The 15,369-nt window shown below is 46.1% G+C and overlaps 1 protein-coding gene across 4 annotated transcripts in view; it reads right to left on the bottom strand.

Moving 5' to 3' along the window:
- RPS6KA6 (ribosomal protein S6 kinase A6) overlaps positions 1–15,369 on the bottom strand; it is a 65,863-nt gene that overhangs the window by 13,462 nt on the left and 37,032 nt on the right. For all 4 annotated transcript variants that reach the window (XM_077286456.1, XM_077286459.1, XM_077286458.1 and 1 more), the window contains exons 7-9: positions 10,054–10,160; positions 9,769–9,806; positions 1,443–1,585 (exon numbers count right to left, since the gene is read on the bottom strand). In XM_077286456.1, the coding sequence (XP_077142571.1) occupies positions 1,443–1,585; positions 9,769–9,806; positions 10,054–10,160 (288 nt within the window). The remainder of the gene's footprint in view (positions 1–1,442; positions 1,586–9,768; positions 9,807–10,053; positions 10,161–15,369) is intronic.

Consider the following 15,369-nt stretch of genomic DNA (forward strand, 5'->3'; position numbering starts at 1 on the left):
CTGAGTTACATCCTGTATTATATTCCAGAGCTGCACTCACTATTCTGCTGGTACAGTCACTGTGTACATACATTACTGATCCTGAGTTACATCCTGTATTATACCCCACATATGCACTCACTATTCTGCTGGTACAGTCACTGTGTACATACATTACATTACTGATCCTGAGTTACATCCTGTATTATACTCCAGAGCTGCACTCACTATTCTGCTGGTGCAGTCACTGTGTACATACATTACATTACTGATCCTGAGTTACATCCTGTATTATACCCCACATATGCACTCACTATTCTGCTGGTACAGTCACTGTGTACATACATTACATTACTGATCCTGAGTTACATCCTGTATTATATGCCAGAGCTGCACTCACTATTCTGCTGGTGCAGTCACTGTGTACATACATTACTGATCCTGAGTTACATCCTGTATTATACTCCAGAGCTGCACTCATTATTCTGCTGGTGCAGTCACTGTGTACATACATTACATTACTGATCCTGAGTTACCTCCTTTGTTATACCCCAGAGCTGCACTCACTATTCTGGTGCAGTCACTGCGTACATACATTACTGATCCTGAGTTACATCCTATATTATACCCCAGAGCTGCACTCACTATTCTGCTGGTGCAGTCACTGTGTACATACATTACATTACTGATCCTGAGTTACATCCTGTATTATACCCCAGAGCTGCACTCACTATTCTGCTGGTGCAGTCACTGTGTACATACATTACATTACTGATCCTGAGTTACATCCTGTATTATACCCCAGAGCTGCACTCACTATTCTGCTGGTGCAGTCACTGTGTACATACATTACATTACTGATCCGGAGTTACATCCTGTATTATACTCCAGAGCTGCACTCACTATTCTGGTGCAGTCACTGTGTACATACATTACTGATCCTGAGTTACATCCTGTATTATACTGCAGAGCTGCATTCACTATTCAGCTGATTGAGACCTCAACACCGTTTAGCTGAGCTCCCATAACACAGGGGGTGTAATGGGTTTTTGATACATTATCATTTATTATTACATGAGAGGATCATATGGATCTTGGTGTAATTATGACATTTTGAAGAATGTAAATGATCAGAGGAACTTTGGTTTGTTGCAGATATTAAACAAGCAGGGATTCTGGAGGAATTCTGCCCTGATGCTTCATAATTGTGACTGCAGCTCAAATTTCTACTAGTGAAACTGATTCTTTTTTTTTTTGCTATTTTGCTAATATTCAGTGTTTCGTACAAAACCATCCAGTGTGAACCTGCGCGTATTCCCTGGCTGCTTCACATGTCACCATCTTTCCCTGCTCTGTATCCTGCTGTGTCCTCTGCGCTACACTGAGCCGACATCACAGGCGTGAACGTGGACAACAGCCCAAATATCACAGTCACAGCTGCACTTGTGCCACAAGGAACTTACCATGAGGACGCCAAAGGACCACCAGTCAGCGCTCTGTGTGTGGCCCCGCCGGTTCACCACTTCCGGGGCCATGTACTCCACGGTTCCACAGAAGGAGTACGCCTTTTTTTCATGGTCCACCGACTCTTTGCTGAGGCCAAAGTCTGGAAAACAAAAGAAATGCAAAAGTGCCCCCTATGGTAACATCACTGAGTCCTGACTGCGTCACCGGTGACTATGGGCATCACTTGCACATCCCTATAACGGGGGGTGGTCGCCACCTTCAGGGGGTCATTAGGGACTGTCTACAGCACATTATTGGTCAGTGCTCATGTTCACATGACGAATGAAGAGGTGTGAAGTGATGGAGGGGTTCACGGCGGGAAGGACGACTTCTCCAGCATCTACTATGCAAACAAAGATCCATCAACCACAACTGTATCGAAAACCTGCAGTGAGGGGGTCTCAGCAGTCACTCACCCAGCAATCAACAGGAGATAGTAAATACTTGGAACAACCCCTAAAATAAAGGCACTGACTATAAAATGAGAATAAATCTATTCACTGACAGCAAAGATCCTGAAAACAGTAAGGAAAGAAAGTGCTATATCTAGGAGAAGGCTGCAGAATGTCATTATAAGACAATGATACTAACGCACAACAGGGATTCCCCATAAAGGTCTGGTCTAGGATTAGAGACGCCCCCGTCTGCCTACAGGTTGTCAGTGGTACTGCAGTGGATCCCTATGCACTTCCACAGACCTGAGCTGTAAAAGGGAGTGGCGCTATTCATGGAAAAATGGGCCATGCTCTTTAATCCTGTAAGGCTGGAATCACTTGCGCTATTTTTGCGGCACTTTTAGGTCCAGCCAGGAGCAAATGTTAAAGAAAATGGGAATTTATGGGAAACGCTTCATCTTCCTGTTGGATCCACTTCCTGCTTTAACCCCTTCCCGACCTGTGACACAGCGTATGCGTCATGAAAGTCGGTGCCTTCCCGACCTGTGACGCATATGCTGTGTCACAGAATGATCGCGTCCCTGCAGATCGGGTGAAGGGGTTAACTCCTATTTTACCCGATCTGCAGGGAGAGGGGGAGTGGTACTTCAGCCCAGGGGGGGTGGCTTCACCCCCCCGTGGCTACGATCGCTCTGATTGGCTGTTGAAAGTGAAACTGCCAATCAGAGCGATTTGTAATATTTCACCTATGAAAATGGTGAAATATTACAATCCAGCCATGGCCGATGCTGCAATAGCATCTGCCATGGCTGGAGACCCCGATCTGCCCCCACCCCAGCCCACCGATCGCCCCCCCAGTCGTCCTTTTTGCCCCGATCTCCGTTCCGCTCCCCTCCTCCCTCCTGTCCGCTCCCCCGGTCCTCCTGTCCGCTCCCCAGGTCCTCCGATCCCCCCCCCGTGTTCCGGTCCCACCCCCCCATACTTACCTAGCTCCGATGTCCCTCCCGGTGTCCGGCCGTCTGCTTCATGGGCGCCGCCATCTTGGAAAATGGCGGGCGCATGCGCAGTACGCCCGCCGAATCTGCAAGCCGGCAGATTCGTTCCTGCACATTTTGGTCGCTGTGATAAGTTCTATCACAGCGATCAAAATAAAAAAAATAGTGAATAAATCACCCCCTTTATCACCCCCATAGGTAGGGATAATAATAAAATACAGAAAATATAATTATTTTTGTTTTTCCATTAGGGTTAGGGTTAGGGGTAGGGTTAGGGGTAGGGTTGCACTTAGGGTTGCACTTAGGGTTGCACTTAGGGCTAGGGTTGCACTTAGGGTTGCACTTAGGGTTGCACTTAGGGTTGCACTTAGGGTTGCACTTAGGGCTAGGGTTGCACTTAGGGTTGCACTTAGGGCTAGGGTTGCACTTAGGGTTGCACTTAGGGCTAGGGTTGCACTTAGGGTTGCACTTAGGGTTGCACTTAGGGTTGCACTTAGGGTTGCACTTAGGGTTGCACTTAGGGTTGCACTTAGGGTTGCACTTAGGGTTGCACTTAGGGCTAGGGTTGCACTTAGGGTTGCACTTAGGGCTAGGGTTGCACTTAGGGTTGCACTTAGGGTTGCACTTAGGGCTAGGGTTGCACTTAGGGTTGCACTTAGGGTTGCACTTAGGGCTAGGGTTGCACTCAGGGCTAGAATTAGGGTTAGAATTAGGGTTAGAATTAGGCTATGTGCACACAGTGCGGATTTGGCTGCGGATCCGCAGCGGATTGGTCGCTGCGGATTCGTATCAGTTTTCCATCACGTTTACAGTACCACGTAAACCTATGGAAAACCAAATCCGCTGTGCCCATGGTGCAGAAAATACAGCGCGGAAACGCTGCGTTGTATTTTCCGCAGCATGTCAATTCTTTGTGCAATTCCGCAGCGTTTTACACCTGCTCCATAATAGGAATCCGCAAGTGAAATCCACACAAAAAACACTGGAAATCCGCGGTAAATCCGCAGGTAAAGCGCAGTGCGTTTTACCTGCAGATTTTTCAAAAACTGCGGAAAAATCCACACAAATCCGCAACGTGAGCACATAGCCTTAGGGTTGGAATTAGGGGTAAGACTAGGGTTAGGGGTGTGTTGGGGTTAGGGTTGTGGTTAGGGTTGGGATTAGAGTTAGGGGTGTGTTGGGGTTAGTGTTGGAGTTAGAATTGAGGGGTTTCCACTTTTTAGGCACATCAGGGGGTCTCCAAACGCGACACGGCGCCACCATTGATTCCAGCCAATCTTGCGTTGAAAAAGTAAAATGGTGCTCTCTCCCTTCCGAGCCCCGACGTGTGCCCAAACAGTGCTTTACCCCCACATATGGGGTACCAGCGTACTCAGGAGAAACTGATCAACAACTTTTGGGGTCCAATTTCTCCTGTAACCCTTGGGAAAATAAAAAATTGCGGGCTAAAAAATTATTTTTGAGGAAAGAAAAATGATTTTTTATTTTCACGGCTCTGCGTTATAAACTTCTGTGAAGCACTTGGGGGTTCAAAGTGCTCACCACACATCTAGATAAGTTCCCTTGGGGGTTTAGTTTCCAAAATGGGGTCACTTGTGGGGAGTTTCTACTGTTTAGGCACATCAGGGGCTCTGCAAACGCAACGTGATGCCCGCAGAGCATTCCATCAAAGTCTGCATTTCAAAACGTCACTACTTCACTTCCGAGCTCCGGCAAGTGCCCAAACAGTGGTTTACCCCCACATATGGGGTATCACCGTACTCAGGAGAAACTGGACAACAACTCTTGGGGTCAAATTTCTCCTGTTACCCTTGGGAAAATAAAAAAATCAGGGCTAAAAAAAATTTTTTGAGGAAAGAAAACGTATTTATTATTTTCACGGCTCTGTGTTATAAACTTCTGTGAAGCACTTAGAGGTTCAAAGTGCTCACCACACATCTAGATAAGTTCCCTTGGGGGTTTAGTTTCCAAAATGGGGTCACTTGTGGGGGGTTTCTACTGTTTAGGCACATCAGGGGCTCTGCAAAAGCAACGTGATGCCCGCAGAGCATTCCATCAAAGTCTGCATTTCAAAACATCACTACTTCACTTCCAAGTCCCGGCATGTGCCCAAACAGTGGTTTACCCCCACATATGGGGTATCAGCATACTCAGGAGAAACTGGACAACAAATCTTGGGGTCAAATTTCTCCTGTTACCCTTGGGAAAATAAAAAAATCAGGGCTAAAAAATTTTTTTTTGAGGAAAGAAAACGTATTTATTATTTTCACGGCTCTGCGTTATAAACTTCTGTGAAGCACTTAGGGGTTCAAAGTGCTCACCACACATCTAGATAAGTTCATTTGGGGGTCTAGTTTCCAAAATGGGGTCACTTGTGGGGGGTTTCTGCTGTTTAGGCACATCAGGGGCTCTGCAAACGCAACGTGACGCCCGCAGAGCATTCCATCAAAGTCTGCATTTCAAAACGTCACTACTTCCCTTCCGAACCCCGACGTGTGCCCAAGCAGTGGTTTACCCCCACATATGGGGTATCAGCGTACTCAGGAGAAACTGGACAACAACTATTGGGGTCAAATTTCCCCTGTTACCCTTGGGAAAATAAAAAATTCAGGGCTAAAAAAAATTTTTTGAGAAAAGAAAAAATATTTTTTATTTTCATGGCTCTGCGTTATAAACTTCTGTGAAGCACTTGGGGGTTCAAAGTGCTCACCACACATCTAGATTAGTTCCTTGGGAGGTCTAGTTTCCAAAATGGGGTCACTTATGGGGAAGCTCCAATGTTTAGGCACACAGGGGCTCTCCAAACGCGACATGGTGTCCGCTAATGATTGGAGCTAATTTTCCATTCAAAAAGCCAAATGGCGTGCCTTCCCTTCCAAGCCCTGCCATGCACCCAAACAGTGGTTTACCCCCACATATGGGGTATCATCGTACTCAGGACAAACTGGACAACAACATTTGGGGTCCAATTTCTCCTGTTACCCTTGGGAAAATAAAAAATTCTGGGCTAAAAATCATTTTTGAGGAAAGAAAAATTATTTTTTATTTTCACGGCTCTGCGTTATAAACTTCTGTGAAGCACTTGTTGGTTTAAAGTGCTCACTATGCATCTAGATAAGTTCCTTGGGGGGTCTAGTTTCCAAAATGGTGTCACTTGTGGGGGAGCTCCAATGTTTAGGCACACAGGGGCTCTCCAAACGCGACATGGTGTCCGCTAACGATTGGAGCTACTTTTCCATTCAAAAAGTCAAATGGCGCGCCTTCCCTTCCGAGCCTTGCCATGCGCCCAAACAGTGGTTTACCCCCACATATGAGGTATCGGTGTACTCAGGAGAAATTGTCCAACAAATTTTAGGATCCATTTTATCCTGTTGCCCATGTGAAAATTAAAAAATTGAGGCTAAAAGAATTTTTTTGTGAAAAAAAAGTACTTTTTCATTTTTACGGATCAATTTGTGAAGCACCTGAGGGTTTAAAGTGCTCACTATGCATCTAGATAAGTTCCTTGGGGGGTCTCCTTTCCAAAATGGGGTCACTTGTGGTGGAGCTCCAATGTTTAGGCACACGGGGGCTCTCCAAACGCGACATGGTGTCCGCTAAAGATTGGAGCCAATTTTTCATTCAAAAAGTCAAATGGCGCTCCTTCCCTTCCGAGTTCTGCCGTGCGCCCAAACAGTGGTTTACCCCCACATATGAGGTATCAGCGTACTCAGGACAAATTGGACAACAACGTTCGTGGTCCAGTTTCTCCTTTTACCCTTGGGAAAATAAAAAAATTGTTGCTAAAAGATCATTTTTGTGACTAAAAAGTTAAATGTTCATTTTTTCCTTCCATGTTGCTTCTGCTGCTGTGAAACACCTGAAGGGTTAATAAACTTCTTGAATGTGGTTTTGAGCACCTTGAGGGGTGCAGTTTTTAGAATGGTGTCACTTTTGGGTATTTTCAGCCATATAGAACCCTCAAATTGACTTCAAATGTGAGGTGGTCCCTAAAAAAAATGGTTTTGTAAATTTTGTTGTAAAAATGAGAAATCACTGGTCAAATTTTAACCCTTATAACTTCCTAGCAAAAAAAAATGTTGTTTCCAAAATTGTGCTGATGTAAAGTAAACATGTGGTAAATGTTATTTATTAACTATTTTGTGTCACATAACTCTCTGGTTTAACAGAATAAAAATTCAAAATGTGAAAATTGCAAAATTTTCGCCAGATTTCCATTTTTTTCACAAATAAACGCAGAAATTATCGACCTAAATTTACCACTAACATGAAGCCCAATATGTCACGAAAAAACAATCTCAGAATCGCTAGGATCCGTTGAAGCGTTCCCGAGTTATTACCTCATAAAGGGACACTGGTCAGAATTGCAAAAAACGGCAAGGTCATTAAGGCCAAAATAGGCTGGGTCATGAAGGGGTTAAAGGAACCCCAAGGTGATCCAGGTAATATTAGAATACGCCGGATCTGATACAACGGGCAGAAAGCACAGACTGTGGCCCCTGGGTGCAAGGAGCCACAGTGATGGCAAATGTCATGGATACACAGCCGGGGGAAGGGTGGCGGGTCGCGCAGATCCAACCACTGTTTCCATTATGTCACAAATGACACTGGACAGATCCCACAGATCCCACCAGTTGTTAGGGAATGCAACACCGCTGCCTCCAATCGTAAGGACAATTACACAATTGACTGACGAGTTACGGACGAGGCCACGTCTACTACTGGGGCAGTTACTGGGCAATTTAAAGTCAGTGCATGGCATATACACCTCCTATTCCAACTTGTGAAAAAAAAAATATAATAATATCCACTATATAAGTGTGGGCTGTGCTATATACTATGTGGATTATATAGATATAGATATATATATATATATCTATAGATATATATAGATATATATATACATATAGATATATATATATATATATATATATATATATATATATATATATATATATATATATATATATATATATAGATATATATATATATATATATATATATATATATATATAGATATATATATAGATATATATAGATATATATAGATATATATAGATATAGATATATATAGATATATATATATAGATAGATATATATATATACACACACATACATATATGTATATACATATATACATTTATGTACACATATACATACACACACACACACCAGTATGACCACTGCCAGCTCCGATATAAAAAAAACAAAAAAAAACTAGCTGCCTCCACCAACCATTCATACAGGTCGATTGGACACCCTTCACAGTTAGCATATGGCTTCAGAGGTGCGGTTTACAGAGCAAGAGGAACAGGACTACAGGGAGTGCTTATAAGAATATACAAGAATAAGAATATACAAGATGATACAAAATTCTAACAACCCAATACAATATATAAATAATAACAAAATAAAAGGGAGAATAAAAGTAAAGTACTAAATCTGATATCACGAGAATGGCTCAGAGCTTAGTGGAGGGAAGTACTCATTAGGAAAATGGGCAGAACTACAACAAGCTGCACCTTCCAGGACTGACAAAGGACAAAACTCAATTTCTTCTTTTTATTTGCCTACATACCTCCTCTTGATGAGCTCATGTGGGGGCTGTGGGGTGTGCTAGATCTTTCAGTAATTTATGACATCCCCAACTTGCAGGATATCTTCGCCCCTGGAGGTCAAAGGCTGTAGATATTGTCATCATGTTTCTTATCACGATTTTAAATTTCTATCGAGATGAAACATGGTCTGGATAGCATCATCCATAGGACTGTTATTAAGTTAGTCTGGATAGAATCATCCATAGAACCGTTATTAAGTTGGAGGAGATACAGTGATGTGAGTGAATGTGTTATATTTGTCCCTTCGCTCTGAAAGTATATCTCCCATAAATATCAGATTGTTGCAGATCCCAATTATGATCAATGTCCACTGGCTCCAAAAGGTCTAGGAAGCCGTGCTTTGACCAGAGGAAGCTCTTTGCTTTGTAAGTGTACTTCCCCATCTCTGTGTAAACTAATCTCAGACTTTGTCATTTTCCCAGCAAATCTCCCTGTTGTAATTACCTGGTCACTGTATGAGGCCCCTACTTCAATGGAAATGGAAGTGTCAGCTCTCTCACTTCCCTAGTTATAATTCGTTTTCTCTCTTCCCTAGCTATAATTTATCCCATGTGTTCAACGTGAGGGTGATATATTCCCAACTCTAGAGATGTCTTATGGATTTTTAATTTTTCTCTATGACTGTCCGTAAGCTCAGAGACAATGTTACAATCATCACCTAATGGGTACAGTTTCCTTTCTAATAAAATAAACTTCCTAATTAGGCTTAATTGTTCCAGGGACACTGAATCTTTGGATGGCCCCCCAGTCTGGGAGCTTTGCTTCCCTCTCAGTCTGGTGCTTGACCCATGAAAGCATTTTCTATGTTGGCCGTGACGAGAGCAATGTGTGAAGGGGGCTGGCTGATGGGATGTTAATAGCTACAGCCAGCTCCATCCTGAGACTATGCAATGACTCTGGCACAAGGAGGCTGTGGCACAATCATGATTAGATATTATAAAAAGCTACACCATAATGGCTGAATTATCACCCAGACACGGTGGAGGTGCTGTGTTCCTGTGATTTTATGACGCATGTGACATTGAACACATCCGCCTGGCATTAGCACCCAGAGATAAGACTAGGAATAAAAAGATGGGAAGATCAGGAGCTGCATATTCTCCCACGTATAGTCACAGACCACCAGATAATGATGCCACATCACAGGCAGAGGGGACAAGGAGAAGGCAAAAAAAAAAAAAGAGCAAACTGCAAATTCAGAAAGAAGACGTGGACAGGCCACCATTACACACAAATGAGATGAATGAAATGCTCCGCTGGAGAATTGTCACCTACCTGTTAACTTGATATGTCCTGCTTCATCAAGCAAAATGCTGAAAATTAAAATGTACATTCACCAACACATAACAGGATTTGGTAGAAAAATGTCACAAAAATAAGAAATAAAAGACACAAAGTAACCAGGAGAATTCAGAAACAGAACTTTGCACTAACCCTGGAGAATTCAGTACCCCAAGTACCAGAGGGTGCAACAACATGCAAAGATGGAGACAATGGTCTCAGAATACAGACACAGGAAACAGACTAGATAATATCTGAACTTGGAAAATTTTACTTTACTTTTCTGGCTTTAGGTCTCTGTAGACGATTCCCAGGCTGTGCAGGTGATCGAGTGCCAGGGCCAGCTGTGCCAAGTAGAATTTCACATCTTCCTCTGTAAACATAACCTAATAAGAACTGTATAGATTTACTTTATGTTCTATCAGGACGGAAAACATCACCCAGATAAGACAAGAATGCCCCCCTCCCCAAACCACTACACCCGCTCTATGCAAAACATGGGAAATGGCAATGAGGGAGGGCGGCAAAACAACTAGGAGGGCGGCAAAACAACTAGTGTGCAAGACTACAAGAACGCATCGGGAGAGAAATTACAAATATACTGAGTGTCTGAGACTGGTAACTACAACATTGATCATTCTAGAAATGCCGTTAGACCTGTGAGTTTCCAGCTCATATTTCCTTCATTTCTGGAGATAAGCTTTTGTTTTTGCTGTGCGAGTTTCATGGTTTCCCCCCATTTTTGAAACCTTTATGGACCTTTTTATTTAGTGCTAGTTTTTATAGTATTTTCCAAGGGTCGTGGTTCACAGGACTTTTTCACACTTTTTTGGCCGGGATCAGGGACTCCTCTGATCTAGGGCTTTAGACCCTGCCATGTATTACAGGTTATGGCCGGCTTCTGATGCCGGGGGGGCCATACTCGCTGCGCCTGGTTGATCAGCTGGATGGGTATGATCGCTCTGATGAGGCCTCTGCCTGCCCGGCGTTCCCATTGTGTGCCATCCATGATTTCGGGAAGTGGTGCCGACCCTCGCACTCTCCTCTATAAAGGTCGGCAACGCACGGTCGTGATTCATTCCTCCCCAACGTCTATAAATACTCACGGAACGTCAATATATACAACCAACAACACGAGCTGAAACTCAGTAACGAGAACTCAGCAGAGACGGCTGTGAGAATGGTGCCCCCCGCTGGTTACACTCTCACGGTAAATAATTCAATTATGCCCCGCGAGGCTGCGACCTTTTCAAAACAAAACATTTCAGAAACCAAATCCTGCAAACATTTATATGTTAGAATAAGAAGCGAGTCCTGGAAACAGAGTTCCTCGCGGCTAACGCCAGAGGCAAGGCGTGCTGGGAGCGTGAAACAGACTTATTAAGTCTATGGCAAGAAAACTGCAGCTCTCGTCCCACTACTGCAGTCTGCCAGAGCAACAATGAGCAAAGAATGCCTTATTATATAACTACATCAAGAGCTGCAATCACAATTCTGCAGAGCCTAAGAGAACACAGCAGCGATCGAATGTACGAAGAAGCAGGAGAGGCGGCCGCCCGGTGAATGATAAGACTGCAGCTTCGGCTGGGAGTGGAAAATTACCCAAAATGTACCGTAAGTTGGGAGAATCACAATAAGGATGTGTACGAGGTTGCAGAAGATCAAGCTTTCTGCAGAAAAACAGAGCAGGCAGCGAGAAAGTGAGAACAGGATGAAATCCCCTGTCCTCATTACACATAATGCATGAATCACACAGTCTCCACCGCTTTCTGAGAGGAGGGACGTGGGCGGCTGAAGATGTTCCCCACAAGGAGAATGGAGACATGTCGGCAAAAAAAAAAACATTCTCCAGCTCTGTGCAAAGTCAGGACGATGCTCAGACCATGAAATATGGAGTTACTGCAATTCAGGGAAAAATACTGAAGCAACTCATCACTTACCTCTACATGAAGGATCACACGTTACCTGCTGTATTATACTCCAGAGCTGCACTCACTATTCTGCTGGTGCAGTCACTGTGTACATACATTACTGATCCTGAGTTGCATCCTGTATTATACTCCAGAGCTGCACTCACTATTCTGCTGGTGCAGTCACTGCGTACATACATTACTGATCCTGAGTTGCATCCTGTATTATACTCCAGAGCTGCACTCACTATTCTGCTGGTGCAGTCATATTCTGCTGGTGCAGTCACTGCGTACATACATTACTGATCCTGAGTTGCATCCTGTATTATACTCCAGAGCTGCACTCACTACTCTGCTCGTGCAGTCACTGCGTACATACATTACATTACTGATCCTGAGTTACCTCCTGTATTATACTCCAGAGCTGCACTCACTATTCTGCTGGTGCAGTCACTGTGTACATACATACCTGATCCTGAGTTACATCCAGTATTATACCCCAGAGCTGCACTCACTATTCTGCTGGTGCAGTCACTGTGTACATACATTACTGATCCTGAGTTACCTCCTGTATTATACTGTAGAGCTGCACTGATTATCAGCGGAGAGGTACTATAACCAGAAAATGCTCCCGTGTAGAGTGTGACCAGTACAGTGACCAGGGCTGTGGAGTTGGTATAAAACAGGATTTTTGGTTGCTTACCGTAAAATCTGTTTCTTGGAGCCTTCATTGGGGGACACAGGAACCATAGGGTGTATGCTGCTGCCACTAGGAGGCTGACACTATGCAAATAAAAAAAGATAGCTCCTCCTCTGCAGTGTACACCCCACCGACTGGCATTATACTCTTCAGTTAGTGAGAAAGCAGTAGGAGATAAAGAACAAGGTTGAAAAACCATAACCACAAACTTGAGAACTGTAACGTGAGAACAGTCATATAACAGATAACAGAAAACTTGGGAGGGAGCTGTGTCCCCCAATGAAGGCTCCAAGAAACAGATTTTACGGTAAGCAACCAAAAATCCTGTTTTCTTTATCGCCTCTCATTGGGGGACACAGGAACCATGGGACGTCCCAAAGCAGTCCCTAGGGCGGGAAAACAGACTTCCATCAGGACAGAGGACTCATCACTGCCGCCTGCAAGATCCTTCTGCCAAGGCTGGCGTCCGCCGAAGCGTAGGTATGGACCTTGTAAAATTTGGCGAACGTGTGGATGGAAGACCAAGTTGCCGCTTTGCAAAGCTGTAGGGCGGAAGCCCTGTGGCGCACCGCCCAGGAGGCGCCGACTGCCCGGGTAGAGTGAGCCTTAATCCCAGGAGGGGGCACTCTGTTCTTGACCCGGTAAGCCTCCAAAATTGCCATTCTGATCCAGCGAGCAATAGTCGCCTTAGAAGCCGGTTGGCCTCTGCGCGTGCCATCAGGAATGACGAAAAAGGAATCAGTCTTTCGAAAAGTGGAGGTTCTATCCAGGTAGATCCTCACTGCCCTGACAAGGTCCAGCTTGTTCAAAGATCGCTCCAGAGGATGAGTCGGAGCTGGACAAAAGGAAGGTAAAATGATGTCCTCGTTGAGGTGGAAGGTTGAAACCACCTTAGGAAGAAAAGAAGGTGGAGGCCGGAAGACCACCTTATCCTGGTGAATGACCAAAAATGGAGGTTGGCAAGACAGAGCCGCCAACTCGGAAACGCGGCGAATAGACGTGATGGCCACAAGAAAGGACACCTTCCAAGATAGAACTGATAGAGGAATCTCCCGAAGGGGCTCAAAGGGAGAAACCCTCAGAACGTCCAGTACCAGGTTCAAATCCCATGCATCCACAGGAGCCCTGTACGGCGGGACAGTGTGGGCCACTCCTTGAAGGAAGGTCTTAACCTGTGGCCGAGAAGCTAAAGTCTTCTGAAAGAGGATGGAAAGCGCAGAAACCTGGCCCTTCAGGGAGCTAAGAGCCAGGCCCGAATCCAGTCCTGCCTGAAGGAAGGCCAAAAGAGAAGGCAGAGAAAAGGTCATAGACGGAACGCGGTTGGACTCGCACCAACGGAAGTAAGCCTTCCAGGTACGGTAGTAGATCCTGGAAGACGAAGGCTTCCGAGCCTGAATCATGGTGTGAATCACCCGGTCTGAAAGGCCGGACGCTCTTAGAACCGCGGTCTCAACAGCCACGCCGTTAAACTGAGCGACCGAGAATTCGGGTGGCAGATCGGACCCTGAGACAGCAGATCGGGCCTGTCTGGAAGGCGCCAGGGAGCGTCCACGAGAAGGTTGACGAGCTCTGCGAACCAAGCTCTCCTGGGCCAATCCGGGGCGATCAGGATGACCGGCACGCACCCCTTCCGCTTTGATCTTCTTCAACAGCTTGGGAAGAAGCGGAAGGGGTGGGAACAGGTAAGGCAGCCCGAACTGTGACCAAGGGATGGCCAGAGCGTCGGCGCCCACTGCGAGAGGATCGCGAGACCTGGAGACGAACTGCGGAACCTTCCTGTTCGAGACGCCGTGAGGTCCACGTCCGGAGTCCCCCATCGAAGACAAATCTGATGGAAGACCTCCGGATGCAAGGACCATTCCCCTGCCGCGAGGCCCTCGCGGCTGAGGAAGTCGGCGGCCCAGTTGTCCACGCCGGGGATATGCACCGCGGATATCACCGGAACTGTAGCCTCTGCCCAAAGGAGGATCTTGGATACCTCGGCAAGGGCCAAGGACTGGCAGGCCCCTGAGAATAGTTTCCCAGTGGCGGAGGGACAGAAAAATGGCCCGAATTTCGAGGACATTGATTGGCAGAGACGACTCCTGCGACGACCAACGGCCCTGGACCGTCAGGTGACGAAACACCGCACCCCAGCCGAGCAGGCTGGCGTCCGTCGTCACCACCTGCCAGTGAACTGGGAGGAAGGACCTGCCCTGGGAGACAAGAGGTGACGTCAGCCACCAGTTGAGAGACCGTTTGACCCGAGAAGAGAGACGGATTGGCCGATCCAGGGAGAAGACAGACCTGTCCCATTGAGACAGAATGGCTTGTTGGAGGGGTCGCGAGTGAAATTGGGCGAAGGGAATCGCTTCCAATGTTGCTACCATCCTCCCAAGAGCCCTCATGGCCGAACGGAGGGAGGGAGGCCGAGGACCCTGGAGCAAGCGTATGTCCCGACAAAGGGTGGATTTCTTGTCCTTGGGAAGGAAGACTCTGGTCTGACGAGTGTCGAAGAGCATGCCCAGAAAGATGATGCGCTGAGAAGGGATAAGGCAGGACTTCTTCCGGTTGACCAGCCACCCGAAACGGACTAAGGTGTCGATAACAATAGACAGGCTTTCGTGAGCCTGAGCAAAGGACGGAGCCTTGATGAGGATGTCGTTGAGGTAAGGAAAAAGGACCAGGCCTCTGACTCTCAAGATGGCCATCAGTGCCGCCATGATCTTTGTGAACACCCTTGGAGCGGTTGCGAGGCCGAACGGCAGGGCGACGAACTGAAAATGTTCCCGGAGCACTGCAAAGCGCAGGAAACGGTGATGTCCGGGAAATATCGGGACATGGAGGTAGGCGTCCTGGATGTCGATTGTGCACAGAAATTCCTGGGCCTCCATGGAAGCAATTACTGAACGAAGAGATTCCATCCTGAAGCGTCTCAGATGAACTCTCCTGTTCAGCAATTTGAGGTCCAGAATGGGATGAACCTTGCCGTCCTTTTTCGGTACC

This window comes from Ranitomeya variabilis, chromosome 2 (genome assembly GCF_051348905.1).
Source record: "Ranitomeya variabilis isolate aRanVar5 chromosome 2, aRanVar5.hap1, whole genome shotgun sequence".
NCBI lineage: Eukaryota > Metazoa > Chordata > Amphibia > Anura > Dendrobatidae > Ranitomeya > Ranitomeya variabilis.